Source organism: Cyprinus carpio, chromosome B20 (genome assembly GCF_018340385.1).
Source record: "Cyprinus carpio isolate SPL01 chromosome B20, ASM1834038v1, whole genome shotgun sequence".
Lineage (NCBI taxonomy): Eukaryota > Metazoa > Chordata > Actinopteri > Cypriniformes > Cyprinidae > Cyprinus > Cyprinus carpio.
In genome coordinates this window covers 4,709,210-4,726,594 of record NC_056616.1, presented here as the reverse complement: position 1 = coordinate 4,726,594, position 17,385 = coordinate 4,709,210, and the positions used below count along the sequence as shown (strand labels likewise).

At 41.2% G+C, this 17,385-nt stretch overlaps 2 protein-coding genes across 7 annotated transcripts in view; one reads left to right on the top strand and one right to left on the bottom strand.

Annotated features, from left to right (window-relative positions):
* Nucleotides 1–17,385, top strand: part of LOC109113276 (AT-rich interactive domain-containing protein 1B-like) — an 849,861-nt gene that overhangs the window by 469,980 nt on the left and 362,496 nt on the right. The gene's annotated exons all lie outside the window — the stretch shown is intronic.
* scara5 (scavenger receptor class A, member 5 (putative)) overlaps nucleotides 1–17,385 on the bottom strand; it is a gene marked incomplete at its 3' end in the record, with an annotated part of 71,808 nt that overhangs the window by 9,503 nt on the left and 44,920 nt on the right. For both annotated transcript variants that reach the window (XM_042746451.1, XM_042746450.1), the window contains 1 exon segment: nucleotides 1,919–2,104. In XM_042746451.1, coding sequence (XP_042602385.1) covers nucleotides 1,919–2,104 — 186 coding nt within the window.

Below are 17,385 nucleotides of genomic sequence, written 5' to 3'. Positions count from 1 at the left end.
CAAGTTAGCCAATGAATGAATCTTACCTGTCCAGGGAGAAAATTAGCAACATTGGCGTCGGTGTTCAAATTCTTCTCCGTTTGTTTTCAGCCGTCTCCATCTTTCAAAAGCATCTCCAATACAAAATTCTGGTTTTATTTCGGACTTTGTCACGACGAATTTATGAATTATAACGAGGTCTTTTTGATTTAGTAACATTAGACATTTTTATCCGACTGGAGTTAGGGTAGATTACAGCAAAGCTGGCAACACGGATCCCGAAACACTACTGACTTCGTGATTGGTAGATAGGTGGAGAGAGGCGCGTCAGACCAAAACACAAAATGACAACATCAACATCAGTTGAGGGCTGCAAGTCCACTTTTTAAATGACAATATCCTGGCCGGACTACTGTTGTCAGTGATATAAGTATTTGAAATGAACATGATTTCTTAATGTCTAGTGACACATCAGGGCCATTTTATGATTAATTGAAATAGATTTCTTACATACAGCTCCTTTAAGATCTGGGTTGCTGAGCGTTGATCTTCCATCTGTTTGCTTCTATTCTATGGTGATTTGGTAAATGCAATTGCTGTCAATCAAAATCAATCCAATCCAAGAGCGATCTAGATGTAAAACCGTCCCTGACTGGTCTTTACTCATTGTCCCTACACACTAAACTCACCCACCATACCGGAGATCCTGTTTCTAGTGGTTGATCTTCCCTATGTTTTCAAATGATGTTGGAAAACACAGCCCAAAAGCCACATGTACTTGGTATTGTTTGGGCTCTACATGAAACAAATATTCTTGTTGCACACAAAACTTTATATTCAGACACCCGCTCTGCATCTGACAGTTGAGGTAGCGCTTGTGTATTTTTTTTTTAAACTTATTTCTCAGCTTGCACACTCTTATTTTAATTTTACAATGCTGCAAGTTACAAAAACACACATGCACAGCACTTCCATGATTCATCATCATCGGCGCTGACTGACTCCAATCATAGCCGGGTTTTCTCGGATTGACTCAAGTATTACGCTCAGACCCGGGACCCAAAGTAATAGATTGGGACCTGACCAGGACTTGACTGACTGTTTAAAATATGAACCCAAACTTGTACAGGTCTTGGGTCTTTGGGTTTGAGTTTGGGTGGACCCGTGAAGACCTGTAATCACCACTCCTCTGAAACTTCCACCTTCCCCAGCACCATGTCGAGATCTGCTATTTTATGTAAGCTTATTTGTACAGTAGCTCTATATTGGAAATGTATGTATTTTGTTTATATGTTTTTTTTTTATTAATTTTTATTAATATTGATTTATTTATTTATTTTTGCTATGATACATTAAAGTTTCTTTGGCATCTTTTTTAAAGCTCCTGCTGCCTTCATGCATTGCCGTCATCAAAATAGGTGCCAATTAATTGTGCATGACATTAGCATGTAGTCTGTAATACTATAGGGAATCCAATACTGAAAAATAAGTTCTTAATGCAGGCTCAACAACATGAACACACATCTCATTGTATAGAGAGAAAAACATGCTTCAAATACTGGAGTTAATATTTCTTGATCAAGGGAGACTTACATTTAGACTCTAGACTTACTGTCCTTAGCCCCTTATAGTCTTTAAAATTATGTTTCTCAGAGTGGTAGTGTTTTTTTGTTGTTGTTTCGTTGTTTTTGTTTCTTTTTTTTTACAAACTATTATAAACAATTTTTTTTTTTTTTTTTTTTTTGCATACTGTGCCTTATATCAAAATAAGACAAATAAGACATACTGTGCCTTATATCAAAATATTGGGGTTACTTCCTCTACACACTGCAACAAAACAAATTTAGTAGATGTAATTAGAGTTATTAAAAACATGCTTAACTATCAAGTAAGTATAAATAACTTTCTAGACTCTTCTGCTGCACATTTTGGTGGTTACCTAACAGCTGCAGCTGTTCGCTGTGATTATGGAAGAGGCTCTCAAGCTTCCAGATGTTCTCCAGAAGGTCGCTTTGGGAGGGCAGTTGGCTGAGAGATCTCTGCAAGGTCTCAGAGTGCTCTCCCAGACGAGTCACATTCTCCAGCAGTGCTTCTTCCCTCTTTGAGGATGCATGGGATTTTGATACTGGAAAAGGTGAAAAGTTGAAAAAGAGTTATTTTATATTGACATTCATGGTTGATCCAAGCTTGATCACAAGAAACAAATCCCACAACTCTACTTACTTGGGCACAGTTTAATCACTGCAACCAAACTAATACATGACTTGTACTAAACTTAGATAACTAGCATTGACCTTATAACTTCACCTCACATACTTTTTTGTGCGAGATGATACGACCTTAACATTTAAATAGTCTTTTTCAGTTATTGTTGTAAGCTGGTCTCACTGCAGTTTTCACAGACACTGACAGCATCTTCCTCCGTAGTACTACTGAAATCTAGATTTGCGTATATGCTCAATGCAGCCTGTATATATTTTAACAGCAGTTCTGTACTTGCACTGCAGCAGCAGCAAACCCGCAAGACTGTATACATTATCATAAAGTTTCAGTTGACAACAATTGTCAAAGCTGTGTGGTCATTGTTACATTGGTCACAAAACTAAAATATGATAAGATCAGAGTGAAATGACCAGGGATGGCATGAACTTCAACCTCATTTCTAACATTTGAAACTTTTAACCTCTGCATAAGGAAGTGCAGAGGCCTTTATGAGTTTTGAGTTCCGTTACTGCAACATCAAGCTCAAAAGATCATTGAAAACCAAAACTGTACACTTTGCACTAGGTTCAAATCTTAAAAAAAGAGATCTCTAAAAAAAAAAAAAAAAAAAAAAAAACACATGGATACTTTAGGCAATATATATGAAATCCTGGCCAGGACGTGTCCTGGGAAAATGGCACTTTTGGTCACCCTATAGTATGAGTACGAGTCATGTTCTAAAACACTGCAATTCAAAAGAGCACTTCATTTCCCTCCACCTCTGTTTTCCTTCACTTCTAGATCTTTCTCCCCCATTGCTCATATTAAATTTCAAGCAAACAGATGAATGATGTCATGGCTTGTGCTGTGAATGACTCATTCAACTGTGTGTGTCCCTGTGATGCCCAGCATTTAATACAAAAATACTGAATAAATCTGCAGTCTAGTGTTTTAACATAGGATTATTGCTTTAAGATCCAGATTTTACACTAGGCACTTACATAAAGGACACCCCCAAACATAGCAAAAACTGAAACTTTTCAAGGACAGTTTCCTTGCAGTTGTCATGCAACTGGTCCATGTTGGGACCTGCCTTAAGCTGAGTGACGTAGAGCATAAACAGAAGTAGGCCACTGAACTAATGCTTTGCCTGGAAAAAGTAAAACAAGATCTGGAGTCTGTCGTTACTGGGTGAAAGAGTACATTTCTAGACTGCATACATTCTCCAGGGCACATTTTTAAATCACATTGTGAAACTGATGCTAAAGAAGGAGATATTTATGTTGCATATCATATAGACAAGCCACTGTAACTAAACGTCTCTTATGCCATCATTGGAAGATGTTACTTTTGTTAAAAAAAGGGTGTCAGATTATACTGTGTGAGAGCTTTGAGTGTTTAAAAGATGAGACAGACAACAACGTTAAAAGTGAAAATCAAATATGTATTTACAATATTTACAAGAGACTTAAAACAACACAATAAAACTAGAATAACTTGGGCTGTTAAAAGCACAGAGTCTTTCAGTTCCATACCATTAAAGCAGTCCTTAAGAAATCCAGTGTGTTGCTAGTCCCAAAGTGAATGTCCCAAAAGTGTCCGGTGTATATACAAAAGTCCACTGTAGTGTTAATCCAAAATCCTGTAAAGGTAAGTCCACAACGGTAACTCCAGGTGATCACCACTTGGACGTAACAAGAGCAACGACCATGCCTGTTTGACATGCTGCCTCCTTTATGCTGTCCATTTCCTATTTTCTGTCATGTGATCAGTCACATGGAAGCGTGGAAGCATTCAGTCCTCGTGTTCAGCCTCCTTGTGTGAAGACCGACAACTGTATACAGACCGACGAGTGTAAAGACCTGAGACTTTACCTGCACGACTTCACCGAGCAACAAAACCAGCAACGCACTTAAGTATTATTTTTATGTTACCTTTACACACTCTCCTGTCCTCTCTTTTCCACCTCTATCATGTGTTTCGAAAACATTTCAGTTGTCTCTCAACAACGCTCTTACGTCACACGCAGACGGCGACGCAATGTTGCTAACCTGCATCCTATCTCTATATCTTCCACTGCACCTCTTTCTTTCTCTGTGGGTCTCTGGAATTGTCAGTCTGCTGTCAACAAAGCAGACTTCATTCCTGCTTTTTCTGTACAATCCACAATCTTGGGCTTGACTAAGACCTGGATTCATCCAGAAGACTCAGTAACCCCAGCTGCTCTCTCTAACAATTTCTCTTTCTTTCACACCCCACATCAGGTTGGGTGGGGCCACTGGTCTGCTCATTTCAAACAATTGGAAATACTCAACCCACTCTCCTCTATGCAATCATAACTCATTTGAATCTTATGCGATTAGTGTAACAGCTCCTATAAAACTCCAGTCTGTGGTAATTTACTGCCCTCCTAGGCAAATTCTACACACCTTCCTAGAGGAGCTGGATGGGCTGCTGTACTCATTCCCTGAGGATGGCAGTCTACTTTTAGTCTTTGGGGACTTCAACATTCATCTGGACAAGCCTTGTGCTACAGACTTCCATTCACTCCCTGCTTCATTTGATCTCAAATGCCTTACCACTATAAGCATGCACAAATCAGGCAACCAACTTGACTTAATTTACAAACGCAATTGCATTTTAGACAACATTTTGGTAGAACCCCTACATATCTCTGACAATTTCTTCATTATATGTAAACTACATTTTGCTACCTGTGTGCCACCAACCCCTTTACCGGTTACTTTTAGACGAAACCCATGCTCACTTTCCCCCTCCCATCTTTCCGTCGCAGTATCCTCCTCTCTTCCCTCACCCACCCATTTCTCATCTCTGGATGTGAATGCAGCAACTGACACTGTATGCTCTAACTTAACCTCTTGTCTAGATGATATCTGTCCTTTCTCCTCCAGGCTAGCACAGGCTACCCCTTCTAACCCCAAACTCAGGGCAGCAGAGAGAAAATGGTGTAAATCAAAAGATCTGTCAGACCTTTTGTATATATGAGTCTTTGCTTTCATCTTTCTTTGCTGAAGTCCATACTCCCAAATCTTCGTATTTCCATAACAAGATCAACAGTGATTCAGACACACATAATCTCTTCAAAACATTAAATTCTTTCCTCTGTCCCCATCCACCACATCCCACCACTTCTATAACAGCTGATGATTTTGCCACATTTTCACAGACAAAACTAGAACAACCAGTAGTTAATTCTCAGCCCCACATACACAGGACCTCAAACCAACCAAACCCACTGTTAAAACTCCCCTCTCCTCCTTCTGTCCCCTCACTGAGGCAGAAGTATCCAAACTTCTCCTCTCCAGCCATCCTACAACATGCTCTCTAGACCCAATCTCCTCACACCTTCTCCAAGCAATCTCCCCTACACTTTTACTAGCACTCACACACATATAAACACATCTATCCTCACAGGCACCTTCCCCACTGCATTCAAGCAGGCTTGGGTAACCCCACTGCTCAAAAAAACTACATTAAACACTTCTCTTATAGACAGCTACAGACCTGTCTCTCTCCTTCCATTCATAGCGAAAAACCTCAAACAAGTTTTCAAACAGGTATCATTGTTTCTTTCACAGAACAACAAACTGGATGCTAACCAGTCAGGTTTCAGGAGTGGCCATTCAACTAAGACTGCACTATTGTCAGTCTTGGAAGCCTTGCAGATTGCAAAAACTGATTCCAAATCATCAGTTCTTGTTCTGCTGGATCTATCTACTGCTTTTGACGCTGTCCCTCATCAGATCCTCCTGTCCGCCCTCTCATCACTGGGCATCAAAGGGATTCCAATTCACTAGTTTGAATCCTATCTCATTGGTAGGTATTTCAGGGTGGCCTGGGGAGGGGAGGTATCCAAAGCACATCAACTGATCACTGGGGTTCCTCAGGGATCAGTTCTTGGACCGCTCCTCTTCTCCACATACACATATCACTGGGTCCCATCATACAGGCACATGGCTTCTCCTTAAATTGCTATGCCAGTGACACACAGCTCTATCTCTCATTTCAACCAGATGATCCAAAATTAGGTGCACGGATCTAAGGCTGCCTGGCGGACATCTCGGCATGAATGAAAGAATATCACCTACAGCTCAACCTGGCAAAGACTGAGCGTCTTGTCTTCCCTGCCACTCCAACACTACAGCATGATTTCACCATCCAGCTAGGTTCTTCTACAATTACCCCATCAAGTTCAGTCAGAAATCTTGGTGTAATCTTTGATGACCAGCTGACCTTCAAAGACCACATTGCTTGATCTTGCAGGTTTGCATTGCACAACATCAGAAAGATCAGGCCATTTCTAACGGAGCATGCTGCACAACTTCTTGTCCAGGCCCTTGTCATTTCTAGGTTGGACTACTGCAATGTTCTTCTAGCTGGACTTCCATCAAGCACAATCAAACCTCTACAAATGATTCAGATTGCATCGTCATGACTGGTCTTCAATGAGCCCAAAAGAGCCCATGTTACACCTCTCTTTATCTCATTGCACTGACTACCGGTTCCGGCTCACATCGAGTTCAAGACATTGATGCTTGCATATGGAACAGCCACAGGCTCAGCACCCGCCTACTTCGACTCACTACTACGAATCTACATCCCCTCCAGAAGTCTGAGATCCGCTAGTGAGTGAGGCCTCGTGGTACCATCACAGAGAGTCCTCAAAATCACTTTCCAGAACATTCTTGTTCACCATTCCTGGCTGGTGGAATGATCTTCCCACCCCTATCTTGATTGCTGAATCCTTGACAATTTTCAAGAGACAGCTAAAAACTCATCTCTTTTGATGCTCCTTGACTTCATCCTAAATTAAAGGAAAAAAAAAACTTTCTCTTTCTCTTTATTTATTCCTTCCCCTTCTAGCTTGTACTTATTTGAACAATGCCTGAAACTTGGTATTACGAACACTTCCTGTGTCTGAATAATCGCTTTATGTATTCCCCAATTGTACACTCTAAAAAATGCTGGGTTAAATATAACCCAGTGCTGGGTTAAAAAGGGACCAACCCAGCGGTTGGGTTGTTTTGACCCAGCGGTTGGGTTATTTTGACCAGAGGTGGGTAGTCCAGGGGTCAGAAAGTAAAAGTCCTGCCATATTTTTGCTCCATCCATGAACTCAGCAGCTGATTTCACCAGAGGAGGAACCAAGTCATTCCTTTCAAGTCACAAACAAGTCTCAAGTCAAATCCCAAGTCCTCAAAGAGTTAAAGTTAATGAGATTAATAAGTGATTAATTAAATGATGATTGTGCATTAATGATGAACACATGCTGTTATTGGAAATTACAGAGGATCAGATGTTGATGTTTTATTGGTTAAAATGATGCCACCATCATGGAGATCAGTGTTTGATTTAGTTGCGCTCTTGACCTTTGACTTGTTGCGCTAGATCTCTCTCTATGTAGAAATGCATGTGGTGTTTTACAATGATGAGATATTTGCTGTTTATATGTGATGAAACAAGCCTCGTGAAATGGCCTGATTTCATTTAAAATAACTTGCTTCCATTTACATGTTCAGGTTTTGCATTAAGAACTATGTGAAACTACAGAACACTGTTGTTCTAAAATATATAGTGAATTAATAAAAAAAAAGTATATGTGTGTATATATACATATAATACACCAAAAAAAAAAACTACTATACTATTTAGACACAGAGACACATCAAGAACCAGTATACCTTCTCAAAAATCTCAACAATGGTGACAATCAACAAAATGCTTCATGATGCAATGAATGCTGGGTAACACCATAGTAAAAACTCCCATCATGCACTGCAGTATGAAAAATTATTGTCACCACTGTTGAGGATAGTATGATAAATGTTCATGGCTAAATTCCTGAGCTGATATATCTTTTTTTTTTATTCAATATTAACACATTAAGGTGGCATTTGTTTAATAGTTTTTTTTTTTTTGTAGTTATACAGTACCTGAACAATAAACCAAAGAGAAAGACCGCGCTTTACGATGTTTATTTACCATGAGTTTATTAGCAGAAAATCACAAGTTACTCTGCTACTTCAAGCTTTTGATTCAGCAATGCACAAATGTTTGCTGTGAAAACAATATTGCAATTGCTTAGAAACCCAACTACTTTGAGTTATTAAAAGGGTCAAGAGACTAATTAAAGCAAACCTTGACCACAGTTATGGTGGCATCTTGTGTGCTTTTAAAAAAAAGAAATAAATCAGTATATTTCATCCAAGGCTGTGCCTGGAGTCAGTTGTAGTTCTTCTGTTTCTCTTTTCTTCTGTTAAGTTGATTGTTAACAGCAGGTGTTCATCACTAATGCACAATCTTCATTTAATTTGTCACTTAATTATCTCATTAACTTTAACTCTTTGAGGACTTAGGATCTGACTCGAGACTCGTTTGTGACTTGAAAGGAATGACTTGGTTCTCCTCTGGTTAAAGCAGCTTGCTGAGTTCATGGGTGGAATAAACATATGGCGGGACTTTTACATTCTGACCCCTGGACTTTATACCTCTGCCAACTGCTGGGTCAAAACAACCCAACTGTTGGGTTGGTCCCTTTTTAACCCAGCGTTGGGTTATATTTAACCCAGCATTTTTTAGAGTGTAAGTCGCTTTGGATAAAAGCATCAGCAAAATGACTAAATGTAAATGTAAGGTCGTCAGAGGAGTTACAATAAAGGACTGCAAGCCAAACTTTCTGACCGTTATTGGAGGTTAAGATTAAAAAACATTTTGCACTAAGACAAAGGCAGATGAAATCTGTTTAGTACATCTGTCCATCTGTACACTGTAAACCCAAATGCTCAAAGAAATGAACTTTATTGATTAAATCAAACAGAAAAGACAACAAAACTTTTGCAATAACATGAACAATAAAGCAGTAAATCATTTATTCTCATTTCTCACTGTATCACTGTATCTTTGTAATGTCATTGTAATTTGCTTTCTACAACCACAGTGGGGACTTATAAGAAACTAAAAAGCCACAACAGACCTTTTTATTACTCTTCATTCTACTCATTAGGGGGATACATTTTGGGATTATTCTGCCAATTGTCTGGGCAGACAACAACAAAAACTGTTTAGAGAAACAAACTTGTTTATACAACATGGATGTCGAAAGACTTGTATATATTGCAGTTTCATCAATTCTTGGATATCTTTCAGGTTTGGTTGTTGATGCACAAACAAATACAAATTTGTCCAGTAATTTAAAATAAGTGCTGTTTAACAACAATAAAGCATAAGATCACATAATGCAAGAATACACTGACTGAATTTTCTATGCTGACTTACTACAACCCAAACAGAACTGCACAGTCACAAGCCATTTTGTTTCCATAAGGCACAACAAATTGTTTTAGATAGCTTTCACAAGTAACATGTAAGTGGCACATTTTTTTTTTAAAAAGAATTAAGAATTAAAAGAATTAACAACATTCATGCTAAATGTGAGTATAGCAGTTCTGGCTAGCATCAGCATAGCTGCAAGAAAAGATTCAGCACTGAGCCAATTTTTTTCTGTGCACTGAATGCCATACTACAAAAGTACTACAGAAAATAACATGGATAACTTTCATTTTAGAATTTTTTTATTGAAATGTTAATTGATTTGTTATTGCTAACACCATGTTGCAATGTTATTGCAATATTGTTGTATGTTGAGTTGCACTGAAAAAAAAAACAGTCTGTTTTCAGTAAATCTAACTGAATCTAAGTCAGAATCTAAAATTGAAGCAATTCATGGCTTAAATGCTGTGAAGGCAATTAATAAACAGAAATGCACAATAGGTTATATTTTAGCAAACAGAGATATTCCAGAAAGTATGTTCTCTAAGATCTGAATTGATTTAACCAAACATTGCTTATTTGCAGTTCCAAAAAATGTGGTTCTGCGTTAGATCAGTTGACATTGAGGTAAAAAACTCTGCACTTGCCCACAGTAAACACAGAAACTGTGTGCTGAATGCAGGAGTTACTATGGAAATGGATGCTAGTTGTGCAGAACTTTAGTGAACAATGATAAAATAATCTTGCAAGGGAAATACCTAAATATCTCTATGGTCTCCTGGGTTTGTTGCAGGTCAGCCCATATATAAGCACTGAAACCTGGCCTTGATGTCCTGCTGTGGGCTTGATTAAATTTTGCCTGTGCTGCAAGAGTCAGGGAAAAGGGCAGTATAAGCAAAGTCAGCATTTGTCTTCCTTTAAACAATCAACTGTCAACAACTGTCCATTAATTGGGAATTCAGTTCACTTTATGTATAATTCTGGGTAAAATATTTTGGTTGCATTTTATTTTACAGTACGTGCACTTACAATGTACTCACCTAAGAGAGTACTGGGTAATATAAGGTAACTACATGAGTTAAGTTTAGGTTTAGAATGGGTCTGGTTCTCACTATATTAATGAACAGTAATTGTAGTTTGTGAGTAAAGCTGCAAGTTCCTCCATTAGCTTCATCTGCCTCTGTAATAATGTTCTAACATGTGCAGCACAATTAAATGAAAATTGCTGTGTAAATATATCAAACAACTTTTCTTTTTTTTTTAATTCGATTTCCGGCAAAGAGAATGCTGGCGCATTGTGGCTGCCGCTTCTTTGTCTAGTTTTTTGTTTGGTTGTTTGTTTTAAATTGTTTTAAATTTAACTATTTTATACATTGTTTTGCATCACTGTCTGACATTGGCCACCTTGTGAACTTGGATTTTACCATGTACATTTACGTGGTGCTTTGTTCTACAGCTTGCTATCGTTCACGACTGCTGCGTTGGTGCTCTCGGTTCTGTGAGTCTGACCTGAGCTTGACCTTGCTTCGTGTCTTGGATTTCTACGATGCTGAGTGAAAAAAAGGTTGGGGGTTGGGGGTTGGAGTTGGGGGTTTGGAGCCTTGCTCAAGAGCATGTCAGTCGTGGTATTGTTGGCCTGATACTCGAACCCACAACCTTAGGGTTAGGAGTTAAACGCTCTAACCACTAGGCCACAACTTCCCCAAGTTGACGTACTTGGATATTACTTCATGTAACCTGCTGGATCTATATCTTCTGTCATGCGCATCTGCTTGCTAACCATTAATTTCAACTCCGACTGGAATTTGTGGTGAGCGGATCCTTCAGCACTTGGATCTTGACATAAGGTACTCTCTTTTTGAACTCCTCTAATTGAAACATGAACTGCCTCCTGAAATTTGTGTTCAAAGAACTTTATGGTCACTTCAACTCCTGGGTTGACCAAAGTATTGTCACAGAGGTTCACGGCGGAGCTTTTATACAACTGGCATTGGAGTTTAAGTTTTATGTTCCTGCTCTGCACGTCTCGGCATTCAAACTCACTCTCACAGTGGCATTTGCCCTGCAAACCTATCTTATCCTCCAATAACTACTAACTGTTCTGAGAGAGTGTGGCTTGACTCTTTGAACTTCACACATTTTCATGCTTGTTTACTGAACAATAAGACTGCACATCTTCAAGATATCATTTTGGACAAAAAAAACTTGATTTCTGTAAACTGCAAATTTCCTGGAGACACTTGATTTTTTTACTTGACCCAGCATTTTAATTTTCCTACCCATAACAAAGGTCACATACTTGATCTGGTGTGTTATGTTGGTGTTGACATCAAACAGCTTGATAACCATGAGATTTGTATTAGTGACCATAAGCTTCTTACTTTTAATATACCTGTCCCTTCTACAAGATCATCTTCTCAGAAGAGAGTAATTAGGTTCAGGAATGTTAAGAATATTGAGTCCACTGAAGGCGAGCGTAGCGATGAACCCAAGTGCAGTTTATTTACAGTGATCAAAACAGGAAATGAAGACTTGACTTGAACAGACTTGACTAAAACAGACTTGACGTGGCATGAACAGACTAGACACACCGACAGCAGGTTACAACATTAATACACGACAAGGCACAATGGCAAAAACCTGACTACTTATAACGGACAAAGTTGGACACATGACATGAACAAACCAATGAGCAAACAGACACATGACTAAGACAACCAATGAGTAAACAGAACTGATAATCATGACAAGACAATAAACCAATCAGAACATGACACAATGAACAAGAGGAACCAATAGCAAGACGACAAGAGGGCAAGGGAAGCATGATACAAACAGCATAAAAATCAAATTACAAAATAAGACATGAAAACAGGCACATGAAACAAAACCCCTTGAATGGCCTTCGTGGCCGTGACAGGACAGACAGTGAGTTCATGAACGGCCTCAGTGGCCGTGACAGGACAGACAGAGAGTTTGTGAATGGCCTCCTTGGCTGTGACAGGACAGGCAGAGAGTTCGTGGATGGCCTCCTTGGCCATAACAGGACCGGCAGCGAGTTCGTGGACAGCCTCCTTGGCTGTGACAGGACAGGCAGAGAGTTCAAAGGTGGGTGCCACCACCTCGGGAGGTTCTGCAGCGGAAGCCACCTCCTCTGGAGAGTCTGCAGTGGATGCTGCCACCTCTGGGGGCACTGTAGTGAATTCAGGGCCAGGAGTGGCCTCAGGAGCAGACTCGTGGACAGGAGAGATCTCTGGAGCGCAGTGTGCAGCCCACATGCTCAAAATGGTGACTGTCATTACTGGAAGCACTGAGGTCATGGGAACAGTCTCTGTGACAGCCATGACATGGTGAGACTCAGGCTTGGCCGGGGACTCAGTCGTGGCGGCCATCTTGGCCGGGGACTCAGGCGTGGTGGCCATCTTGTGTGAAGGCCCTGGCTCGACAGGCATGACGTGAGCAGACTCTGGAATGGCAGCCATGTCGTGACGGGACTCTGGAATGCCGGCTATGTCGTGATGGGACTCTGGAGGATCAGCTGTGACGGTTCGAGGCTCTAGAAGAGCGACCATTTTACAAAGAGACTCTTGTGTGGTGGCCATCTTGCGATGAAGTTATTGAATGGCGGCCATGTTGAGAAGAATCTCTTGAGTTACCAGCATGATGTGAGCAGGCTCTGGTTTGGCAGACGTGACGTGAAGAGGACTTGGCGTAGCAGGCGTGACTTGAACAGGTGCTGACTTGGTAGGCATGACGTGAGCAAACCCTGGGGTAGCAGACATGATGTTAGCGGGCTCTGGCTTGGCAGACATGATGTGATCAGGCTTTGACTTGGTAGACATGATGTGATCAGGCTTTGACTTGGTAGACATGATGTAATCAGGCTTTTGACTTGATAGACATGATAGGAGTAAACTGTGACTTAACTGACATGTGGTGAGCAGGTCCTGGAGTAGAGGGCATGATGTGAGCAGGCTGTGGCTTGGCAGACGTGATGTGAGTTGACCTTGGCTTGGCAGGTGCTGCGGGACTGTGGATACCATCATCCACAGTTCCCACAGTGAATGGTGATCCACTCAGCAGTAAGGCATAGTCTATATATATTTGGCAAGGGACCAGTGAACTTTTCCCCCAGGAAGCTGAGAGCAAATGGGCTCATTAAGACCCACCCGAAAGATGTCCTTAAGGGCCACATCATTAAAATACACTTGGTTACAAAGTCCATAAAAGTCCTGAACATAATCCTCATTAACCTGATAACCTTGATGAAGGTGGAGGAGATGAACGTGGAGAAGACGAACAACTGCTAGGTTCATATTTGTTGGTCATGTATTCTGTAATGAGTCCACTGAAGGCGAGCGTAGCGATGAACCAAAGTGCAGTTTATTTACAGTGATCAAAACAGGAAACAAAGACTTGACATGAATAGACTTGCTGTGGCATGAACAGACTAGACTCACCGACAGCAGGTTACAACATTAATACACGACAAGGCACAATGGCAAAACCCTGACTACTTATAACAGACAAAGATGGACACATGACATGAACAAACCAATGAGCAAACAGACACATGACTAAGACAACCAATAAGTAAACAGAACTAATAATCACATGACAAGACAATAAACCAATCAGAAACCAGCACAATAAACAAGTGGAACCAATAGCAAGACGACAAGAGGGCAAGGGAAGCATGACACAAACAGCATAAACTCAAACTACAAAATAAAAGACATGAAAACAAGAACATGAAACAAAACCCCAAAACAGACATTACACTCATGTCTGATTTCTGAGCATCCAACAAGTTATACTGTTGATGATTACAATTCCATTTTATCATCTACCTTGGATATTCTTGCTCCTATGAAGGAACATGTTGTCTCATTCACAAAAGCATCTCTTTGGTATACAAATGAGTTTAGGGCAGTCAAGGTTAAAAACAGGAAAATTGAGCGGCAATACAAAAAATCAAGCTTAACAGTTCACAAGCTTATGTATGATGAACATTTAATTCACTACGGTGAGGCTCTTAAGGTGGCAAGAGCTGAATACTATTCACATATTATAAGGGATGATGCTGCAAATCCAAACAAGATTTTTAAGACTATTAACAAAATTTTATAACCAAACAAGTCACCCACATGTTCCTCTGTTCAGCAGTGTAACAGGTTTCTTAATTTTTTTGAAGATAAAATTTAATCTATCTATAAGTCTATTGGTTCTCTCCCTAGCTCTGTGGTCCCTGAGGTTCTTCCACCAAGTATTCCTATGGTTTTGTTCTCTAGTTTTGTAACAATTATCACTGATGACATCTCAAAATTAGTGTTGACAATGAACTCAAACACTTCTATCCTTGACCCTATTCCAACTACTATGCTTAAAGGGTGTCTGTCGACAATCAGTCACCCTCATATTAAATATTGTTAACACTCTTCTTATTAATGGTATTGTTCCGTTTGAATTTAAGATTGCAGCTATCACCCCAGTCTCTAAAAAGTCTGGATGTGATACCTCTGATCTAACAAATTAAAGGCCCATTTCAAATCTTCCTTTTTTAGCTAAAGTCCTGGAACGTGTTTTTTTTTTGTACAATAACATTCTTATTTGTCATTAAACAAACTTTTAGAGCCTTTCCAATATGGGTTTAGGTCGGGGCACAGTACTGAGACCACTTTGGTTTGTATTATGAACAACTTCCTGGTCTCAGCTGACTCTGGTGCCTCTACCATTTTGGTTTTGTTAGACCTGAGTACAGCATTTGACACAGTATGTCACTCTACATTCCTTGATAGACTAAAGAATTGGCTCGGTACCTCTGGCACTGTGTTTGTATGGTTCAGATCCTACCTTACAAATAGATCCCAGTTTTTTTCTGGGAAATAACAAATCAGACATTAGTCAGGTCCAATATGGTGTCCCTCAGGGATCTGTTTCGGGGCCCATACTATTAGGCATTTATATTCTTCCTCTGGGGCAAATCGTTAGAAAACACAGTTTTGGGTATCATTTTTATGCTGACGATACCCAAATATACATCATTTCAAAGTCTGACATTACAGTTTGTTCTGGAATACTTTCTGAATGTTTGCAGGACATAAAAGTATGGATGCTTCACAACTTTCTAAAATTAAATAGCTCTAAGACTGAGGTTCTTTTTAGCGGCGGAGCAGGTGGTGGAGGAGCCTGAGACAGACAGCCAATGAGCCAGGCGGATGCCGAGGATGCGGGGGGCCAGGTTGGAGCCGTGGGCTCTGGCGACCGAGGCAGAGATCTGGAGATCCATGGCAGAGCTGGAGCGACTGAAGATCAAGGTGGAGCTGCAGAAGGAAGGACTCCAACAGAGCCTGTGGGATGGAGTGACGAGGTGCATCTGGAGGAGCAGAGTCCAGAGGCGATGGCGGGTAGATGCCCGACCAAGGTGGATCTCTATGGAGCTGGTGGGTCAACGGGTAATGGTGGAGGCGAGAGAGCTAGGAGCCGAGGTGGAGCCGCTGGGTCTACGGGCCTAGGCGGAGTCCGGGCCTCGGAGACTGAAGGCAGAGAAGAGGGATGCTCCAGCCACAGTGGCGATGGAGGATGGCAGACCCGCAGTACTCACACCATATTGATGGTAGGCTGAGGGCAAGCAGAGGGGTTGCCAGATGACAGCAGTGGAGGAGGAAAGAGCAGGTGGGAGGGCAGGTATTTGTGAGCCTCTAAGCATTCAAGGCTAACCTCTGGATCGGAAGCCCCCTCTAGGCTGGACATGGGAACAGGATGGCACTCTGGAGGAGCGGGCACTGGAGGGAGCTTTTGAGGAGCGGGCACTGGAGGGCCCTCTGGACTGGATCCCTCTTCTCTTCGGTGTGGCACAATCACCGTGCCATACTCAGCTCACCCTCAGCCACGGTGTAGTGGGCGGCACGCCTTTCCAGGCTCACACCATCCGTGGCTTTCTCCCTGGTGGTGGCATTGTCGCTGGCTCTCGCACCTGGTCTGACGGGTTGAGCTCCACATCCAGGGCGATCCTCCGCTCAGTCGCTCTGTTTTGTGCTGGCTGGTCGATCACGGCAGGAATTGGTTCTCTGTCATCAGTGGGCTCAGGCTGATGCTCCACACTGTGGGGAGATGGTGGGCTGGGCACTGTGTCTGGAGTGGATCTGGCCACTCCACGAAGGAGACGAAATTCTCTCAAAGACCATCCTCGGATGACATCCGGGTCTTGTATGGTCCTCGAGAGATCTGTTCCCCTGCTCCAGCAGGAGGAGGAGGAATTTCAGGCGGATGAAGGGATCCATAAATAACGGGAAAACAAAAACACTGGGAAAAACCAGAAAAACAAACGGAGGGGAAAACATGGAAGTAACTGTTTTTGGTCAGGTCTTCTGCTGCGGGAAGAACGTAGGAGACACAGAGTAGAATTCACAGTCTTTAATGGTGAAAACAAGGGATAATCCACAATAGGAGCGGGGCAAACACACATAGAAACAAGTCCATGATTCTGACACATTTACAGATGGTACAAAATGCTGCTGCTCGTCTGTTAACAGGGACACGCAAGCACAAACAATTTACACCGATATTGGCTTCACTTCATTGACTTCCTGTTCATTTTAGAATTGATTTAAATGTTTTTGTTTTAGTTCATAAGTCATTAAATGGACTGGCACCAAGTTACCTTTCTGATTTAATACAGCCACACAATCCATCGAGAGCACTTAGGTGCATTGACCGTTTACTCTTGGTTGTACCTCGAACGGGACTGAAAAGCAGAGGTGACTGGGCTTTTGCTGTTGCAGCCACAAAGCTTTGGAATAACTTGCCTCTATATGTCAGACAGGCCAAAACACTGGCTGTTTTTAAATCCAGTCTTAAAACGTATTTTTATGCTCTGGTATGTAACGCAGTATGACAGCTGTTTATGTATTT